The sequence below is a fragment of the Brachycentrus maculatus genome, unplaced genomic scaffold, assembly GCF_059751285.1.
Source record: "Brachycentrus maculatus isolate JH-2025_06_01 unplaced genomic scaffold, ASM5975128v1 h1tg001396l, whole genome shotgun sequence".
NCBI classification, from domain to species: Eukaryota; Metazoa; Arthropoda; class Insecta; order Trichoptera; family Brachycentridae; genus Brachycentrus; species Brachycentrus maculatus.
Genome location: NW_028282047.1, coordinates 1 through 21,652, shown reverse-complemented (window position 1 = coordinate 21,652; position 21,652 = coordinate 1). Strand labels below are relative to the sequence as shown.

Below are 21,652 nucleotides of genomic sequence, written 5' to 3'. Positions count from 1 at the left end.
TCCCAACCCCAACCCCAACCCCAACCCCAACCCCAACCCCAACCCCAACCCCAACCCCAACCCCAACCCCAACCCCAACCCCAACCCCAACCCCAACCCCAACCCCAACCCCAACCCCAACCCCAACCCCAACCCCAACCCCAACCCCAACCCCTCTCAGCCGAGTTACTTGTGTACATTTTTGTTGTTCGCTTCTTTTTTTTTACAAAATTAATATGAAGATAATAATATGAATTTAATTTTTAATGAATATACAAAAATCACTAGGAGGTTAATAGAATTAGTTATCCTTCAGAATATAATGAATAGTTTTTCATCGTGTATAATAACCTGTGCAAACTTTTTTCAAATATAACTAATCCATACATAACTAACTTATCCAACTAGTTTTCAAACTTTCCACTTTCCAGCAAATACTAAGGTACTGATAGATTCGATGATTTGCCAAAAGTAAAACATATTATTTTATAGATGTTTTTATAAATAAAGAATTGGATTCATTGCTGTAGTCTCATATTTTAAATCAGAATATTGGTTTCTCGATCGTTGATTCGCCATTTAATTAATTTTCGATAGTAGAAGTCCCGATTTTCCCGGTCCAAAAAAACCTTAATCTGCTTCTTCTGAGCCTTTAGCATTCTTTCATTCACCGAGTTATACATCCATATTGAGTATTTTACGATAAATATTAGGGAGATTAGTAGTACGAGTGGGTTCAACAAGGCAGTGACGCTTACCAACAATGCCACATATGCAAATGCCAAGCCAATCAGCAACAGCAAGAAGATTATTATGAGGTTGGGGATTTTGGATGTTTGCTGCTTTACAAGTATGGTGCTTAGGGTTTGGTCGATGCGGGACTGCGGTATTCCTCTGAGCTTGACTCTGCATAATCTTGGTAAGGGTAACTCCAGCTAAAGGGTCTCTCCAGAATGCTCAGCAGATGATGCCTATTCTAGTAATATAGACATTTTAAAATATATATATTATTACTATCTATATATACATTTTTTTATTGTATAAATTCAAGTTGGTAGAATAAATATATTTTTTTAAAGAAAACATAGTTCCTAAAATTTTGGAAAAATCTACTATCCAAAAATATATCTAATCGTATGACCGTTGAAAGGTTTATGAAGGCAGTCATCAAAACGCATTAGATTGTCTCATAATATCCAGATATATTTCTTTTAAATAAAAGCATTTTAAAGGGAAATTAGTAAAAAATCATAATAAAAAGCATTTTTGCTAAAGGTATAAATCACTATGTATTATTTCCAAAAACTATATTGAATCGAGTCAATTACAATAAAAGAGAGAAGCGAAAGCTCTGATAAATTCTTAAAAATAAAGCAGATTGAAATCAGAAAAAACCTTCCTTCTGATGATAATTTTAGAGTTGAACCCCAGCACTGTTTTCCTATTCTTCCAGCTGCTGTACCTATTGTTTTCTGTCTTCGTATTACTGATCTATATCTTTTTTAAACATTGTCCTTACAGCCAGCATCATCATCAGACCTAAAGTTGAATTAACATAATAATTGCCATATTCATATACATATATGCATATTCTTGGTGTAATGGAATTTATTATTATTATTACATAGTGTTGCCAGCAATCTCAAGCATAATATTGTTTTCCCTTTCAAACTGTGGGGAGTCTTTAACTGGATGTTGTCTAGCTTAGCCGCACTGAGAAGTTTGGGAATTCCGAGTTTGGTAATTAAAGCCATGTTGAATTTGCCGAGCTTTGTGCCGACTGCTTTGAAGAACTCATATACTGTTTTTAGAAATTGTGCGAAGTTGTGCCCGAAAGAAACCAGTCCCATCCCTGCAAATCCCAGATTAAGGATGGACTGAAGGCCGCTGATCATTCCTTGGTACTCGTTGCGCAAGTTTCGTTCTACTATAACACCAGAATAAATCCATTGATTATTTTGTGAATCTAATAATAATGCTTCTACCTTGTTCGGGATTGGCCCCTGGCTGAGCAAGAGCTGTGGGAGGGCGAACTCCATATGCCGATCCATACGAACCATATGAACCCATAGAAGAATACGGTGAATATGAACTATACATATTTCGATCGCTAATACTTTATAAAATATTATATTAAATTAATTGTATACATGTGATGCAAATTTATCATATGATGCAATCTAGTTGTGATTAAAATATTTTTATTAAGTTTATATATATTCAAATATTGTATACTGATATGATCAATTATTTATAACAAACATATTTCAACATTAATTTTAGTATTTTAGTTGGCAATTCTTTCGCCTATAACTTCTCTTTACAGTTAGTAACTCTAATTACTGATCCAATTATATCACCAAGACAATTTCCTGAAACAACGGCTATGTTAGCTGTATCACCCAATTTTTAACGGCTGATTCATTAAGTCTTCCATGAAAATGGGCATGTCTATTGAATAAATATTCGCTATTATTGTGTGGCTGAACTCCTGGCTGTATTAACTATGTCCCTTGCCAGCATTAATAACTGTATATTATGATAAGCTTTGGGCAAGTATTTAATATTTGGATCTATAAAAAATAAATTATTGAAGATAATCAGTTATTTTTATTTATGCAAAATAATAATTCCTGATAAATTATATAGTTAAACATGAATAGTAAATATTATCGCATCGAATCTCGTCTCAACGGTATGTGCCTCTGCACGAACAATGTCAGTACCAAATTCTCCAAGGACTTTATTGTTGTGAGAGACCCTCGCCAAAGTCTCGAAAATTAGTTTTTCTAAATTGAAAAAAGAGTGGATGGCACTTTCATAATTCGATGCAAGGGAAATAAGGACAGAGTGCTTGATGTCTGTGCGGAAAGCAAAAAGGAAGGGGCCAACATACTCGCATATTCGGAACATGGCAAAGCCAACCAAGTATGGAGAATTCTTCCTGTCATTTAGCAAGGCATCGATACTGGATATGTGACTTTGGAGAATATGTACAGCAAATTAATAATAGAGATTAAAGGGGGTTTGGACCATGATGGTGTAGAAATAATTCAAGACAGAAACTATAATAATCTCAACCAGCACTGGAAAATCAAGGCTGTTTGAACAATACACGCACACGCTATTAACAATAGGAAACCTCTAAGTTGATAGTAACACAGCGTTTCTGTTGCTTTCTTGAATGATTATTTTTACCCTTCATCATTGACATGTTTATAAAAACCAGTTTTACAAAATTTGGTCGCCAGAAAAGATAGATATGGTTAATAACTTCTCAGTTATATTAATTATATTTTTTTAAACGATGTTGCCGAAATAGATTTGGAATGAAAATAAAAAGATGTAGACATTTTATAAAATAGTATTTGCAAAATTAATTAATATTGGATTCTGCCTGAAGAGGGTGTTTATTTTCAACCAAGTGGGTTGTTTCTCCGCTTCAGAATAATGTCTGATGCTTTTTTGCTCAGGTATTCGAGTTTCGATAACACTTTGAGCTCGTCGGGAAAACATGCTTTGGGGGCCTCGTAGAAGAAAGGATGGTACATTGCCTACTCCAAATCGATGCGTTTCTAAAACATATATTTAAAAATAAAATAAAAAATATATTATAAGTATTGTTATTAATCTTATGTACTTTTGGGTTCCAAGCAAGCATCTTCCTCAAAAGATCAAGGCAGTGATCTGAGGGTTTCTCCAACGCTGCTTCAAGCCTATCCTTTCGATGGACCGAAAATCTCTCGAACTACCTGAGTATCTCCTTTTTAGTCTCTGAAAAAAACTCTGGCCAATCGTACTTGTTTGGATAGCCTATAGTTTCACATATTAACTGAAACTGATGGACTTCGCTTTTTCCTTGGAATAGAGCCATACCACCATTCATGAGTTCAGCAATAATGCAGCCCACACTCCATGTATCCACTGCCTTCGTGTAATTCCTGCTTTCGATGAGCAGTTCGGGCGCCCTGTACCATAGAGTGACAACCTTTTTAGTCATTGGCTTCTAAGGTTTCTCAAACTCTCTGGCCAGTCCGAAATCTGCTATCTTGAGAATACCATTCTTATTCAGTAATATATTGCTCAACTTCAGATCCCGATGCATTACATAGTTTGTATGGAGGTGACTGAGTCCTTTTAGTAGCTGCAGGCATAAACACTTTACCTCGTTTTCGTAGAGCTTCAGCTTTTCAACTCTCATCTGATCGAACAGGTTGAGAAGGTCGATCTGGCAGTACTCGAACACTAAAAAGACAGAATCCTTGCTTTTGCCAACAACGACTTCGCGCAGATTAATGATGTTTGGGTGGTCCTGCAACTTTCGAAGCACCTTGATTTCACGCAAGGATGTGATGGGAAATCCTTCTTGAGTATCATGCATTTTCATTTTCTTGATAGCGACTTCCTGGCCCGTTCGACGCTCGCTTGCCCGATAAACGGTACCATATGTTCCCTCTCCCAATACGTTAAGTTGATCGAATTCTCCAACGAATTTGCAATTCACTAGAATATTATCTTATTGTACTTGTTGCTCCAACATTTACGATATTTGTTTGATCGACTAGAAAAAATCTTTGAATCGTAATATTATTAAATAATATATACAATAGGCGTATAAGTAAATTTAAATGTTTGATATTAGTCTTTTGGCAAACTTGTTAAAAAATGAATTATCCCTCTTATAAAAAATACGATGTCTTTCAATCACTAAAATTCCTAAAACCCTGCTGTCATTTTTTTAATTTATTTTAAACATTTATTTAAAAAAATATATAAAAAATCAGTTTATAATAAATAAAATTCAAAAAATCACTTTTTTCGAAATCTCTTTTTTTTTCCCCACATTTCTATGTACGATTTTCTGAAGGACAGCAGTCGCATCAATCTCCGAGACAAGTTCATTCGGAATGAGGGATGCCAAAAATTGGCAGACTTCATCGGGACCCATCACAAGATCGAAGCTCTGGAACTCTCGTCGAACGATATCAATCCAGAAGGGTTCTCGCTCATCTTTCGTGCCCTTCGCTAAAACCCTAACGTTCGCTATTTGATTCTCGATTACAATTATCTAGGTTAAGGGAACACGGTTGGTGTGTAAGAACTAGCACGGTTGATTCCCGCCCTCCAAAAACTTGAGGTTCTGAATATCTCCAATAATAAGCTGACCGACCTGACTTTTAATCCCTTGATTTCTGCGCTGGCTCAAAGTAAATCGTTAAAGTTCATCGATTTACATTTCAACGAAAAACTTACGAATAGAAGCATCGAAAGATTAAGTGAGGAGATGCGGAAAAATAGAAACTAAAATTTACTATGGCTCGATGTCAACGGCATCAAAGTCGATAAGAAAGTCTTGGAAGGTCTAGAGTAGCAAATGAGAAATAACAGAAAGCAAAATCCCACTTCGAAAGAATCTTTGAGTCATATTAATGTTAAAGAAGCAATCGGTCCATCCCTTTCCCAGACAGGATTTTATAAAACGCAACAAATGTTGCATGGTCAAACAATGGGGCCAGCCTCACAAGGGTTCGAAGAGCTATCAAGAGATAATATGCTTAGAAGCCTCGAGGCTATTTTGGATCAGAACAGGAGAGACACGGCTGAAATGAAAGTCAGAATGGAAAGAGAGCTGGAAGAGTTGCAAAGGAGGGAGAAGCTCGACGCTCGAGAGTTGACAGATCTCGACTCTAAGTGCAATTAACTGGTGCTTAGTAACAGAACCCTGAAGTTTGAACTCGACAGAACTGCATCTGAGCATCAGCAAATCCAGCGAGACCACAGCCTGCAATTGAGAACACATGATGAAAAGCTGAGGGAAGCCAATCGGGAGCTGGGAGAGGCCCAGTCCAGATACCAGGATATCGCAGAAAGAATGAACAAATAGCATGCTATTCGAATGAAATAGATAGATCGAGAATGGGAAGTGAAATTGAGGACTCTTTAAGAAAGAATACGGATTGCAGAGACCGAAAACAACAACGTTGAAAACTAACTGAAGAAAACACTCGAAAAAAGGGAACGGGCCAGGCTCGAGCTAGCAGACGAGGAGAGCTCAGTCACTTTAAGAGTCGAGGAAGAGGAGGCACAGCGGTACAACATCAAACTGCGAACGCTGGAAACCAGACTCGAAGAGGTTAAATAGGCGAGATAGCATTTTATCAAAAGAAACAACGATTTAGTTTACTAACTTGAAGAGACCGAATCCAAAAACCAGGAATAAATTGCCACCCTCGAGTCCCAACTCAGGGAGTTGCAAGAAAAACAGGAGGGATTCCTCAAGAAGCACAAGGATTTTGTGGCAATGAACGAACGACTCACCTCTTAAATCCGGTTAAAGGAAGTCGGGTTTTAAAAACTAGAGGCTGAGATAAACGGTTTAAATGAGCAGATTGAGTTGAAAAAGAAATATAATCGAGAGCAAGTTGATCGAGTTTTGAACGAGCAAGCATATGAAAAGACCAAGTGGCTGAGCGATAAGGATACCCAAAGGGCTAAGCTATCAGAGTTAGAACGGGTCTTACGAGCCTCTCAAATAGAAAACGCGAGGCTGAGGCAATAGTACGTATCATTGGCAGAGACGGTCCAGATCAATGTGAACCAAGCGATTGAAGGAGTTTTCAGCGCTAATAATCTCTTCTGAATAATTAAGTCCGGACATTTTTTTAAAACAGCTACATTATTAAAATATAAAAAATTAATAATTATTCTATGATAATAACTTGATTTTTATTTAATAAAGTAAGAGTGTTTTCACGAATAGATAAAATCAAATAATTTTTAGTTTGGCTTGATATTTGTAATATTGTTTAGTGATTTAAATTAATTTTGATAACACCCATTTTTTCAAATCAGTCCATAAAAAATTTACTGAAGACCAGAGAGATTATTGCCATCAGTTTGATTAAAATATTAAGACTAGGTCCAGAAGTATCTTTCAACGGGTCCCCAACAGTGTCACCGACTACTGCTGCTTTGTGGATGTCGTGCCCCTTTCGCACCACCTCCCCCGCATCGTCAAGGAGAAGGCCTGCTTCGATATACTTTTTGGCGTTGTCCCAAGCCCCCCCAGTATTAGATGCTGAAATCGCCATTTGTACGCCAGAGACGATCGCACCAGGAAGGAATCCTACTATAGCTTTTGGTCCGTAAAGATAACCCAGTATCAAAGGAGTGCAAGTTACCTAATAAATAAAAAAAGTGAGAGGTAATGTTTTTTTGAAAAGACTCAATTTTATACCATAAGTCCAGGAAGGATCATTTCTCTAAGAGATGCAAGAGTACTTATTTTTACGCATGCCTTATAGTCTGGTTCTGAGAGGCCTTCCAATATTCCGGGATTTTCCCTTAATTGTCTTCTGACTTCTTGAACCATCCCAAGCGCAGCTTTGCCTACTGATTTCATAGTTAGAGCGGAAAACGCATAAGGCAGCATGGCTCCGAAGAGCAATGAAGTAAAGATTAAAGGATCATTAAATGAAATGTCGTTGGAGTAGTCAAGCCCAGTTGAGTGTAGGAAGGCTCCGTATAATGCAAGAGCGACAAGTGTCGCCGATCCGATTGCAAATCCCTTTCCGATGGCAGCAGTCGTGTTTCCAGCAGAGTCTAAAGCATCGGTTCTGGATCTGATCTCTTCACCAAGTTCAGCCATTTCAGCGATTCCTCCTGCATTGTCTGAGATTGGCCCGTATGCATCAATCGCAAGGCAGATAGGTAGATTGGCGAGCATTCCAATTGCCGCTAAACTTACGCCATAATAGCCGAGAAGAGAACTGGAGTGGTAGGCAGTTAAGCACAGGCAAATCACAGGAACTATTGTGGAGAGATATCCAAGAGCAAGTCCGTAGATGACGTTTGTGCCTGCCCCTGTTTTGCAGCTCTCAGCCAGTTCCCTGACAGGGGAGTAGCTGTAGCTGGTCATGAACTCGGTGAAGTACCCGATGATCAGACCCGATACTAGACCGTATATGCTGCATTTATAGGCATCCATATAGCTATGTTCTGTAAACAAACTCTCTTTTCCAATCAATATGAATTTGGAAGGGAGGACCAGAAAAGCTGTGAACCAGAGGGCCGGAATCAGCATAAATGCAGAAGTGAGAAGCTGATTTTTCAAGGATTGTTCAACGTGCTTGTTTTCAGTGACGGCAGTCCTGTGGATCAAATAATATGTCGTTATCATCGACACCACGATCCCAGCTGCAGGGATAGCAAGTGGATAGAGCAGGTTTTGAAGGTAAATATGTTTAGTTTCGAGACTTGCCAAAGAACTACAGCTGATCACCAAGGCGGCACAAGTTGACTCGGCGAAAGAGCCGAACAAATCAGCTCCCATTCCGGCAATATCGCCAACATTGTCGCCAACATTATCCGCGATGGTGGCTGGGTTCCTAGGGCTATCTTCAGGAAGGTTTTTCTCGATCTTTCCTACTAAGTCAGCTCCGACGTCTGCTGCCTTCGTAAATATTCCTCCTCCGACTCTAGCAAAGAGAGCGACGGTCGATCCTCCAAGCCCATAGCCTGCGATGGTTTAGAAGAGATGTTTATAGTATTAATGAACTGCACCTGTATTGCTGAGGCCCATGATTGCTCGATAAAGCGAGATAAGTAATACCAAAACTATATTTCGGGAAGTTATAGAAAGAGAGAGAAAAATTATTAAATTAAGAGTATGTCGATACTGATGAGGGCAAGTGAAACCAGACTAAATCCCATAACAGTCCCTGCTTTGAAGGCTGTTTTGAATGCTCGACCAAGAGAGTGTTTCGCACAGATGGTCGTCCGATAATTGCATTCGGTTGCTATGTACATTCCTGCCGCGCCACACAGCATCGATGTGACTGCACCTACACAAAACGCAAAAGAGGTATAGATTCCAGTCATCTTGTCGACGCATACAAATATGAGGCACGCCATGACAGCTACGACGATCCCGCAAATCGAATATTCCTGTCGAATGAATTAACTTGCTCCCTATGAATTTATATAGATATGTCAATTATTTTGTATGTTTTCATTCTTATTTTTTTTGTTGATCCAGATTAGAGTATTTACCTCGTGTATTTTATGGCCTATTTCGATGATGCTAAGTGGGTTTTCTTGAACCAGACGTTAATTATCGAACTATTCGGATGATTGCGACAAGTTGATTTGCATCAGATCGACCCAGTTTAAATAGGCCCAAATTATTCCGATGATTGCTATAACGATTATGATGAGGAAGACCATATTGGCGGAAAGGTAAGACAGCTAGGCTGCAATCGAAGCAGAGAACGTCATGATATTATTTAGTAACGAAATATTATTGATTTTTGTTTTTTCAGAAGTCTATACAATTTGTTTTGATTTTCCTTCAAAAAAAATAAGATTTTTTTATAATTTTTTAAAACAGCACGTGTGAATTCTAAAAGAAAAACACCTATGAAATAATATAAGTTGCTTATTAATTTTAATATTTTATTTATATAGAGATCTATCTGAAAGTAAATAAAACTTTTATATGATTTAATGTTGAATGGACTCGTAAAATGTACTTCCAAGTTCCAAATATATTTGGTAAAAAAATAAAATATTCAAATTTTACATTTACAAATCCAAGCGGTCTATATTAGATCCATCATTAGAGTTAAGTGAAAAATATTCGCACTAATTTAATTATATGTTCACAATGGTATTTTAATAAATTCTTATTTATAATCAATAAAGACTTGAATTTTTTATCGGTTGAGTTATCGTCTATTATGCTCTTAGTAAATGTCGTAGGTTTAAGGAAGGATAAAAGATAATCGAGTTATAATATACAACGAGTGGAGTTAATTAGGTTTTTGGTGAGGTTATGCAATATATTACCTCATTTTGACGTGAAGTACTCATTTTTTATTAACTGCTGCAGATCGACCCTTGACGCTTGTCTGATGAGACAAAGTTTTAAAACCTATTTCCCGCTCTCCGACAATTGTGGCTTTTGGGGAAAAATTAGTTCTTCATGAAATTCGAATTCCTACAATTGTTTATATATTTTAAAAAGTATGCACTTACCTTCAGCTAAGATAGATCGTATTTGAATGGTTTTTTGCCATAAAATGATTCGAAAAAACACTATTCCAATGCCCCACACGCTCAGTTTGTCAATAGTTTTATGCCTAACGTATTCGGGAGGGTAGTACTGCACTGACTCGTTACTGAGCACTCGGCCATGTTTCCACTAATTTTTCAGCGTTGCGGTGTATCCATAATGAGTCAGCTTTACCTCGTCTACATCTCCTCTTTAATGTGTGATATTTTTATTCATAATGTTGAGTTGTAGGTTGTTTACTTTACGACAATAGTATTTTATCGGTCGACACAACCTCTTACATGTTAGTTTTCTGTTTCAAATGCATGATAGATAGTCCTATTCGCTTAATAACATACTTCACGAACTGCTCACTGCCCTGACTTAGGACTATTGCTTTTTTTAGCAACATGCCGTCGATATCTTATCTGATAAAACAAATCGACTCGCAATGCAGGTGCACTGATATGTTGCGTGTAGTCAGACAGTGCTCGCATTCATGGACAGTTTACTGAGCAGCCTCAAGCTCCGTAAAATACGACTTGATTTCTTGTTCTATCTCGTAGTTTGCCTCGTTTTTGCTTGACTTCACAATTTTGCACTCGACTGATTCCATCGTGTCAGTGTCTATTAGTTTGTAGTACTCTTCTTCGGCTGTTGCTTCCACGAACTAGTCGAATATGTACCTGCCAAAAACAAGCTAGCTCGATTATAGGCTGTTCTTGGGGATGATATTCGAGGCCAGAGAATTTTGCAGAATGGTTTTTAGCTCGAGAAACTTGTATTCGTAGATGAGTTTTTACTTTTGGCGATCCTTCTCGATGATGTTCGACTCCTCTGTGAAGCGGCGTGCCAACTCACTCATGTACTGTATCTTATCTTTTTCATTGTCCAACATCGTGTTGCTGGCATCGTCGCTTTGTGGCTCTTTCGACTTCAGCGCCTTCTTGGTTGTTTTGCGGTCTCTCTTGGCTCGGATATCGTTGGCTTTGTTGCGTAGATTATCCAGCTTTCGATCCGATTGTTTGGAGTAGCCTTCAATCACATTGTAGTTGTTGAGGATGTTGAGAAGATTGGTGTGTTTTCTATAGTTCAGCTCGGATTTCAAACTCTTCAATCTGTTAACCAGAGCTCCCTTTTACTGTGCGAATCTACCCGTTTCGTCAGTATACCTCGTCCAAACTGCTTCGTAAACAGATTTTAGGTCAGAAAACTATGCTTGGCGAATTTCCAATTTAGTACTTATCTCTTCGCATTTCCTCTTCACATTAGAAATATTGGGCTGGTAGGATTCATATTTCGCATTTCTGATGCTGAGAGGAGTCATTCCACCCGAAAATATGGATTTTTGGTTCTCTGCCTGGTCGAAAAGGTTGGATTGACTGTGCGCAATATGAATAATGGCTGGCGGAGTGATTTGTTCAGTGACTATCGCTGAAAGCTGTTTACGGTTATTATTATCTTTGGGGTTCAATGAATTATTGATTTCCTCATCTTCATCATCGTCCATTTCGGATCGAATTCTACTCCGCGATTTTTAGGGATTGTTTTATTAGATTTAGATAACAACGGGTTCCGGTTGTTTCGGAGGCAAGTACTGCTATTTTTTAAGTCTTTTAGAGCCAGGATTCTATAATGGAACCTCGGAGGATCTTTTGTAAAGAACAAGATGGCGATGAGTGAGCGATTAATGCTCACTTTTGCCTCCTTAGTTTTGCTATTAAATATCGGGGTGTTCAGTTGCAGACTTGACATCTTCTGAATTTCTTTCGTGCTGGAATTACTTGAGGAAAATGGGTGGGTCAGAGACTTTAGGCTCTGCAAATTGGCCTTGCCGTAGTTAATTGTGTTCGGATTCTGCCAAATCCTTTTAGTAGTTGGTTTTTTGGATGTTTTGCTTCCTAGAATCGAGAACAGAGTTGCCTTTGATTTAATTAATTCGTTGGGAGATGAGGCGAATTTTTTATTCAAAGTCCAAGTCTTCGTCCCATTCTTAGAATCCACTTTTCATATATTCGAATTATAAAAAATATCTGTATATCTAAATTGTCTACTTTTATTAAACTAAAAACTAAAATATTATATAAATAACTATTTTTTGCTAATTTTTCTTTTTAGTATTTTAAGTGAGTTTAATGGTTAATATGTATGCATGATAAAAAATAAACAAAAAAGGATTAGTTTTTTTTTTTATAATTCGTATTGATATATTTTGGCTGAGATCGATCGGGATTCAAGAAATAGGATCCGATTTTTCAAATAAGTATCTTATATAACATTTATGTAATTTAGGTGGGAACGATATTTCACAAAAATCAAAGTCAACATAAATGAATTGACAAAATAAAGGAAGCGAAAATATTTGATATGTATTTTTTTATCATTTCACCTTCCCAACTTTATTGACTCCGACTGGAATGAATAGAGTCATTTTCTGGTTTTTATTCCCGATTTCTTGAAGCATTTCCAAATACCTTATTTGCATGGCTGCCTTTGAGTCAAGTAGGTCTGAAGACTCTTTCTGTAACTTCGCTGACTCGACTCCTGCCTTCGACGTTATGATGTTGGCCTCATTTAGCCTGCGTTGCTTAGCCGCCGCGTTTAAATTCATCTCGATCTCTCTCGGTAGGATTAAGTTCACCAGAAAGAAATTCTCAATCAACAGGCCTTGCGTTTTTAGCTGGGCTTGTAGATTGACTTTGGCTGACTCAAGAAAGCTGTCTCTGTTATCCAATACTTACTGTAGTACGTGTTATGCAATGAGGGACCTGACCGCAAATTGGCCTGCTTGCTCTATCGTCTTAGTTACGTTGTTGATATTTAAACCGTAAACCACTTTGATGGGATTAATTGTTCTGAAATACACGGCTGCCTCGACCGTGAGTTGGATGTTATCCTTCGTCATAGCCAGCTGTCTCCCGAGTTTTTGGGATTTTAGTCTCATATCGATTGATATTACCTATTCGGAGCATGGGTTAAGGTAATTAAAGCCAGGCTTTAACATCCTGGTGAATCTTCCAAACTGTTAAACAATTCCAGCTATAGATAATAATAATATAATATTGTTATATAATGAGAGAAGTAATGCTTTTGTTTACCTTGAGATGTTTAGAGTTCGTAGGAATAGTTGCAGCAACAGTTAAAGAGCAAACAAGTTGCCAGGTTAGTGCCCACCATGAGACACAGACAACAATTTCCGCAGCAAACACAGAGAGACTCGTACCCCGAAAGTTGATAGTTATAGGCTTTGTAGCTGGGAGGAAAGCTATTTTCAGGATTGCTGAGGTCGTCCACATAAAAGTCCTTGCTGAAGATGGCAGTATGTTTAATGGAGTCGCTACTCTTATCGGTGATTTAGAGGCGTTCCCTTTCAATTTCCATGTTTTATTTATTTAAAAATTATACCTAATAAAATACCTCTAATGAAAATATACTTTTTTGTATTTCGATATGATAATTTTTTTAATCAATAATAAGTAATATGGATAGATCTGAATCAGTCTCGATTCAGGAAAATTATTAATGCATATTTCGTTAATAGCTTTTGCGAAATCATAATTAATAATATTTTTATGTTCTTTTTCTATTCATCCACCAACTTCGGAGAACAAATGTGAAGCTATAAAAGGAGAGAAAAAAAAAGTCCCCTTCTTATTTCAAATAGGTATAACATTTAAAATATTTTATCTTAATTCGATTGATATCTTATTGCAAACACTCGATTCATAAACAACATGAGTTCTCCAAAAAGTAATCTCCAGTTTTCGGATAATTGTAAAACAAATATAAAACTAGAATTAATTACCCAATTATCAAACGAAAAATAGTACTGAAATGGATTCTACAAACGAATTTAATAAAAACTAGCCTCTCGTCTTGGTTGAGGAAATCCACTAGATTGACATTCCGTCTATTTAGGCTCAACTTACCGTAAATTATATCGTTCCTTTCGCAGAACACCAACTGCTATTCTTTGATAAAGGCTATGCAACATACAGCCTGTTTACGAAACAAATATCGCAAATTATGTTTCCTGAATTCTCTTTTTCGAAGCCAAGACGAGTCTCCAAGGACTTGATCTGCTCAATTGAATAAAATAGCCATAAAATAGTAACACTAAACCCGATCCATAACTCGATAATGTTTCATCAAAATGTACCGATGTCTCTATTGAATTCAAACCGAGGCATCCAGCCAATATTTTTTCATTAATACTTAACATTTCCCCTGACCAACACCTTTGCGTATAAAGAAATCGGGAAAACTCAATAAATTATCCAGTTTCATAATGAAGATGGTAGCCCAACCAACAACATCAAGCTCAAAAAAGAAGCTGTGGCCCTCATATGCGTGTATGACCAGAGAGGCAGTATCGCATTCGTAAGCAAATAATAAAAACCAAAATAGCAATTAACCTTTCAAATTCTGAACCTCAAAACCATTGTGGCCAGAGACATCACCATAAACATCATCTACCTGAAGGAAGGGTTTTCAGCTAAAAACATATTTCAACTGGAAGATGGACAAGAATAAATAATTGCAATATTTGTTTAGAATAAAAAGTGGGGCCTTGTTATCCTGCAGGTGAAGTTCAGTAAATAAGGTAAATAAGCAGAAATCATTCGAATCTTCGAGAGATCATCATCTGTCCTTCTCAGACCTATTGTTTTTATTAAGAATCCTTTGGCTGTTATTTACCAGGAGCTTGACAAAAAGACACTAAAGTTTAACTTGACTTGGCAGCCCATGAGATCGTTCTGCAAAAGTGACCCTTTAAGAATAAATTGTGGAGATGTCGATTTGGAGTATGAAAGTTAAAAAAGGTATTTCACAATGATGACAAAAAGCCGAAAAAATATATGCACTTTTAAAATAATAAAAGCATATGACATAAATTCGCTAAGAATGGGTGTTTGCCTGAGGATAGGACTGTTTGATGTTTTTGGAACTTAAATGATCTCACGTGTTTTATAATTGTTGACGACTACTTGAGAAGGGACATAAAAATACCAAATAAAATTATTGGAAATTTTGGCATTAAACCTTTTGTTTATGATCGATCATATAATTCATAAAAATTATTTGATTCTGAAACGATAGTTATATAAGTAAATATATCTTATAAATATATATTAATTTACATATCCATATCAACAACAAAGTTTATGCAAGGAAATTTACGAAAGAGCGAAGGAAACAAACTCATCGCGATTATAGGCGACGAAGACACTGTCACTGGATTTCTATTAACTGGAATTGGAGAAAGAAATGTTAAAGGATAAGTTAATTTCTTGATTGTAGATTAAAGTAAAGTCATAATAATCATAATAATAAAATCATCATAATCATCAATTATTTACATTATATTTTTCATGACAATCTAGAAACTTCTCAATCGCAAGTTTAAACACTCTTTAAAAAATTCCTGAACGACCCAAATATCGCAGTCATATTAATCACCCAAGACGTTAGCGAGAAGTTCGTAAAGGAACTTGTGCAGTCCCACGAGGGAATATCGCCTGTGGTTCTGGAGATCCCTTCTAAAGAAACCCCCTACGAAGCGAAGAAAGACATTGTTATGCAGCGAGCCTACCGTCTTCTCTACGGTACTGATATCTCTTGACATTAATATAAAAACAAATGATGTATAAAAAAACAAAAAAAGAAACAAACAAAATCATTTTAAACATTATTTTTGTTTAGATGATAGGATATATATATTTAGTTTGGTAATTCTTAAATAGACATTTATTAACTTAAACAGTAATTTATTTTCATTGAGAGATATTCGTTCATGATTGTTGGGAATATATTCAATAAAGTCTTAATAAAGTATATTCCAAGATTAAATCATATGTATGTTAACTATTTACCAATAGCTATTGCGATATTCGTTCTTCACGCAGCAATGTCTAACTTATTGTTTTAAAAAAAGTTTAAATAGAAGTATTTGAGCTTTTTTTATTTTTTCTTAAAAACTCCATAGAAAATCTGATTTCGAAAAAAATTAGCAAACAGTAATAATTATGATTTCTAATAATTATGATTTTTGGCGAGCTCAAACGTCCCACAAACAATGGTTCTCACATCAAGCTGAAGCATTTTAAAATATGTCTTCCAAAAATAATAATCGAAAAAGCGCCATCAATCATAGCCCTTCTTTTCGCATTGAGCGATTAAACAATTTTTCGAGCATCTCTCAATCAAGAGAAAAGGTGGCTCCCGATGAATATTCCCAAGTCAGACTATCACAAAATGCTTACAGTATCCATCTGGGCCGGCAGAAAGCAGAACGCGAAAATCAACCAAGACCGAACAAAATGCCAGGGAAAGAAATACAGCGGATACATAAATAAGCTAAGTAAACCGAAAAACTCAAGTCACCCTGTTCAAAAAATAAATATTACTGTATTTCAAGGCCCAATCATGAAAAAATTCAAATGGCTGATCTTTTGAAGTCTTCCTCTGCTTAGATAGAATATTTTAACAACCCACTCCTCAGTCAAAATCAGTCTGTCTTAAAAAATGATAAGAAATACAATAAAAATACCAATAAATCACTTTGTTAAACTGACTTAAAACATCAGCCGACGCTAAGCTAATACCTCGAAGCCATCAGGTAATACAAAAAAACGGAAAATCGAAGACGAAATGATCTTCTCGAGGTAAAAAAATCTGGGAGTAGAGCCCCATCATATAAATCGACAATGAGCTCAATGAAAAACAACTTCAAAGCTGCAAAGCCCAGGAGACACGGAATCAATAACCCTTTTGGCGGCTTGTATTAAATCATGGAAAAAAGTGACATCGGGGAATGCATTAGAGAAGTTCTTAAATGTTACTCATTTATGCGATAATTTGGAGCTTCAGATTGTTAGGTAATTAAAATCATTAAAAGTTGTCAGCCTTCCAAAGCTATCCACCAAATTCTCCTCAAAGTCAAAACAACAAACAATGCATGCGATAGTTCGTCTGTTTTCTAGTATGTGAAATGTTCTGACGAGATTATGACCCGGGTTAAAAATGCCATTTTCCGAGAAGTTTAGACTTTTGTAAATATTATCATACATTTGAAAGACTTCCGATAGAAACTTGAAACACTAGTCTTGTAAAATATTTTTAGTAAGATCTCGGAGACTTAAAATTCTGTGATGGCTGAATGCGTTCGAGGATAGAATAGTGTTAAGAAGTTTCGGAGAGTTGGAGCAGGGGAGTTTAGTATCGGTGGTTTGACTCGCATTGAGGAAAAATATGGGTCTTGTCCAAAGATTTCAAATTTGCACAGGCGCATTTTCTAGAGGTTGAATAATTGTTTCTCAAAATCAAATCAATAGTGATGAGAGGATGTATTGATTAAGTTATTTTTTTATATATAAAATATATATATATATTATCTTGTCCTATATAAAATTTAAGCTATGATTGAAAGATATATAAATTATAGTAACTATCGGATGAGGGGGAGCATGCGCCAATGAGTCATCTAGTTCACTATCCAGGAAATAATGTTTTTTTAAAAACAATATAGTTTATAATACATCTCTAATATATTCGTATTCAGATTCCTATGATTGATCCGAAGTGATGCCACTCTAATCAATTCGAGGAGCTGGTTGTGGGGATTCAATTTGGATGATAGATATTTTTTTTAGTTCACTATTAAATGTAACTTATCTAATATTTCACTCTCCGATCTTCACTGAAAGAAATTATCAAGCTACGTTTTTTCGAAAATATACGATACTTGAAAGTTGGCATAGAAAATTAATTGGTCAGAATTGGATAGGCCTACGATATTTAAAAAGGGCCTAAATACAATCATATTGACAAATAAACATTTAATTAGTTTTTTATCTCAAATATATCTACAATCCAATCTCAGTCAAAAGACTAGCAAATTAATATGGGCAACAAACAAAGTGGTTCTAGCAATAGGAACAACACCCACATCCAGACATCTTCCAAAAAGCCACAACTTCAGAGACAGCTCTCCACTGAGTTCCGTCAAAATCAAAATTACGGATCTTTCGATAGAGAGGATCAACCCGAGCCCACAACTCAGAAAATGGTTTTCGACGATGATGAGATGATTGTGAAATTTGAAGGAGCAAATCTCTCCAACATTAAAAAGCAAGTAGACCTAGCCAAAGTGCTGAAGCTTTAAATCAAGGCTCATCAAAAGGTCATTAAAATCAACGATAAGGAGAAACAGATGGTACCAGTTATGGTCACTCTCAAATCCTTGGAAGAAATAAAAAGCGAAAGTAGCGAGGCAGCCAAGGAGACTGTGAAGGCCCAGGAAAGACCTGGCGTCGACTTAATCTGTTTGATTGACGTGAGTGGTTCGATGTGTGGGGAAAAAATCGAGTTGGTGAAGAAGTCAATGCATTATCTTCTCGAACTCCTGACAGAAAGGGACCGTCTCTGTATCATTACCTTCGAGAGCTTTGCGCAGCGAGTGACCCCCCTCCTCAAAGTTTCGAAAGACAACATCATTGTCTTGGAAAAATTAATCGAGAAACTAAGTGGCAGAGGAGGCACTAACATCAACTCTGGAATGGATCTTGCTTTTCAAGTCTTGCAAGACAAAAAATACAAAAACAACATCGAATCGATCTTTCTCCTAAGCGACGGAATCGATGGAAATGCAGATTAGAGAGTTAAGGCCAATCTGGAAAAGAGGATCGACTTGATGAAAGCCTCTGCGTTCTCGGTACATTCGTTCGGTTACGGCAGTGACCACGACCCCAAGCTCATGAAGAATATCGCTAATCTGAGGGATGGAAACTTTTTCTACATCGAAAAGCTAGACTCGCTCGACGAAGCCTTTGCTAATTGCATGGGAGGATTGTTTAGTGTTATCGCGGATGAGGTGAAGATCTGCATCAAGAGCAGAATGAACGGAATATTCGCGGATATTAGAATTGTCAAAGCCTATGGAGACTTGACAATCTACGACAGCACTAAAAACGAGTACAACATTACGCTATCTCAGTTCTTGTCAGGTATCTCGAAGAACTTTGTTCTCGAGGTCGAGATCCCGGTTATAAAAGACAGGGTGAGCGACTTATTACGAAACCAAACCATGCTTGAAGCCATCGCCACTGTGAAACCTGTGAGTTCAAAAGAAACCATGCAGTTTGAGGCTACTCTGCCTGTCACTTTCTTGAATGTCGATGAAGAGCTGAAGGAAACCGAACCCGATTTGGAGGTCATGGAAAATTACCTGCGTGTTCAAGCAGTAGAAGTAATGAAGAAGAACATTGAGCTTGTGAATAAAAGGGATTTCTCAGGAATAAAAAAGAATCTGAAAAGCTTGGAGAAGAAGATGAACGTTCCACAACTTAAATCGGAAAAGATCGCCCTCCTGAAACAGGATTTGCACAAGATGGAAGAACAATGCGAGGCACAAGACCATGTCAACGCAGAAAGGTATTATGAGGAAGTGGAGCGAGCTCATTCTCGACAAAAGAACTATGCATACCAAAACTAAATGCAGTCATGTATGGTCAAAGAAGTAAAGAGTAGAAAAAACAGGAATTGATTTAATAATAAAAAAGCAGCTATATATATATATCTCTATAATTTTATTTGGATACTTAAACAGATGTTTCAAGATAAAATATGTGTATTAATATTTGTTCTGATTTCTACTAATACCTAATGATGCCTCCCAAAACTGATTCAGTAACACTCTCTGCTCCAACCTTTAATGGTCTCACTGATGACCTGCTCCCCTGTACTCCTCAGAGAGAAAGTGTGTCTAGCTGAACAAAATATAATAATAAATCAGTAAAAAAAAGAAAGAGTCCTTCTCCATATTTTATTATTAATGCATGGTGCTAGCATCGACTCGATAACCAATAGAAATTTCCAAACAGAATATTTATAGTGAGTAAAGAAACATGGACTCGAGAATGAGTAATGCCAAAAAGTTGTAACTCCTTGCGCAATATAAATGATGGGAATTACACATCTACAGTATTTAACGAACATACCACTAATTTAAGTTAGAAGAACTAAACAAACCAAAAATTTTTAAAGTCCCCACTCACATGGTAAGTTCTTCTCTTTATATTTAAAAAAATGAAATGCCAGTCGAAATTGCATAGAAATATATATCTATAGACCCATATCTCCAGATATATTTTTTTTAATTTCAGGATATAATATTATTATTTGTAGCAATTCCAATAATTAATATATAATATATGTAAATTTAAATGGCTACTTCAGGAAAGTAACTGTATTTCTAGAATTATTTAATAAAAAATGTCAAAAGAATTTATACTATCAGATTTTCCATAATTTCTCTTATAGAATTATGTTTTCCCCCCATTAATCGGCAATTTACCATTATATTTTTTTTATTAAATTTCGTCGCCTGCATGTTTGATGATAAATCAAAACTAGCGAAGAAAAAAGAAAAATATATCTATTTTTAGCCAATTAAAATAATAGAGTAATTATTATTTTTATCTCTTCTACAAATATTACAACATACATATATATATAAAATAAAAATAAATAAAAATCCATAAATACAATCCAACCAGTCACGGAACCACACACACCTAAATACAAAACAAATTACATGAAAAACACTTAAGAACAGGGTACCACACTCACTATTATCACTTTCATTTTAAAATTTAATTTATCTTCTAGTCGAAGAATAAGAAGAACTTTGGGAAGCCGCGGAGTCGTTTTCAGCCTCGCAATTGAAGCCCTGGCTACTCAAATGCCGATAAAATCTCTAAAAATTCAATCAAAACTTGTCGGAAAACCTACGAACTAGCGTGGAGATTCAGAGAGATTTTGTGGATATTCATGTAGCGGGGTTGAAAGTTACAAGCATCATCAATTTTAATAAGGTGCTTGACTTTGCTGATGACACCATTAGAAAGTAAACCAACCTTTTTCCCCTTCATCATTTAAATATCGAATCATTTTGCTTCATTTACTTTTATTTTATTTTTTTATCCGCATTATATTGTATTTTTATTTAGATAATTCATGTAACTACATTAAACATGTGTAAAAAATTAATATTAATGTTAACTGAATCAACACATAAAATAGAGTATACATTTTTTTATATGTTTATCGTTATCAAAATATAAAGCTAATAACTTGTTAATTTTAATAAATATGATTTTTTAAAAAAGAGAGTTAATTTGAAATTTATTTTTATCACACCCTAATTTTTTAACAATTTATTTTTTAAAATATTTATATCTTACATGTGCTTTGAAAACTTGTGATAAAAAAATAGGGGTTGGGGTTGGGGTTGGGGTTGGGGTTGGGGTTGGGGTTGGGGTTGGGGTTGGGGTTGGGGTTGGGGTTGGGGTTGGGGTTGGGGTTGGGGGTTGGGGTTGGGGTTGGGGTTGGGGTTGGGGTTTGGGGTTGGGTTGGGGTTGGGAGGGTTGGGGTTGGGGTTGGGGTTGGGGTTGGGGTTGGGAGGGGTTGGGGTTGGGGTTGGGGTTGGGGTTGGGGTTGGGGTTGGGGTTGGGGTTGGGGTTGGGGTTGGGGTTGGGGTTGGGGTTGGGGTTGGGGTTGGGGTTGGGGTTGGGGTTGGGGTTGGGGTTGGGGTTGGGGTTGGGGTTGGGGTTGGGGTTGGGA

At 36.5% G+C, this 21,652-nt stretch overlaps 4 protein-coding genes and 1 long non-coding RNA gene across 5 annotated transcripts; 1 reads left to right on the top strand and 4 right to left on the bottom strand.

Annotated features, from left to right (window-relative positions):
- Positions 1-1,380: 1,380 nt before the first annotated feature.
- Positions 1,381-2,065, bottom strand: LOC148299037 (uncharacterized). Its single transcript, XM_088276430.1, has 3 exons — positions 1,965-2,065; positions 1,604-1,906; positions 1,381-1,518 (listed from the first exon to the last, which is right to left on the bottom strand). Exons 1-3 carry the CDS (start codon positions 2,047-2,049, stop codon positions 1,463-1,465), a joined length of 444 nt encoding a protein of 147 aa, XP_088132556.1. The 5' UTR covers positions 2,050-2,065; the 3' UTR covers positions 1,381-1,462.
- A 1,920-nt stretch (positions 2,066-3,985) lies between these two features.
- On the bottom strand, positions 3,986-4,360 carry LOC148299036 (putative cyclin-dependent kinase 10). Its single transcript, XM_088276431.1, has one exon. The coding sequence runs from the start codon at positions 4,358-4,360 to the stop codon at positions 3,986-3,988; it is 375 nt and encodes a 124-aa protein (XP_088132557.1).
- A 2,453-nt stretch (positions 4,361-6,813) lies between these two features.
- LOC148299035 (uncharacterized) lies at positions 6,814-9,311 on the bottom strand. The gene is made up of 4 exons (XM_088276432.1): positions 9,031-9,311; positions 8,658-8,949; positions 7,217-8,595; positions 6,814-7,160 (listed from the first exon to the last, which is right to left on the bottom strand). Exons 3-4 carry the CDS (start codon positions 8,309-8,311, stop codon positions 6,828-6,830), a joined length of 1,428 nt encoding a protein of 475 aa, XP_088132558.1. The 5' UTR covers positions 8,312-8,595; positions 8,658-8,949; positions 9,031-9,311; the 3' UTR covers positions 6,814-6,827.
- A 577-nt stretch (positions 9,312-9,888) lies between these two features.
- LOC148299034 (uncharacterized) lies at positions 9,889-10,406 on the bottom strand. The gene is made up of 3 exons (XR_015839124.1): positions 10,292-10,406; positions 10,015-10,230; positions 9,889-9,976 (listed from the first exon to the last, which is right to left on the bottom strand). It is a non-coding gene; the product is annotated as an uncharacterized LOC148299034 (long non-coding RNA).
- An 8,316-nt stretch (positions 10,407-18,722) lies between these two features.
- Positions 18,723-19,462, top strand: LOC148299033 (uncharacterized; the record flags this gene model as incomplete). The annotated part of the gene is made up of 1 exon (XM_088276429.1): positions 18,723-19,462. A coding segment is annotated over exon 1 (740 nt), but the record flags the coding sequence as incomplete, so codon positions are not given.
- Positions 19,463-21,652: the final 2,190 nt, after the last annotated feature.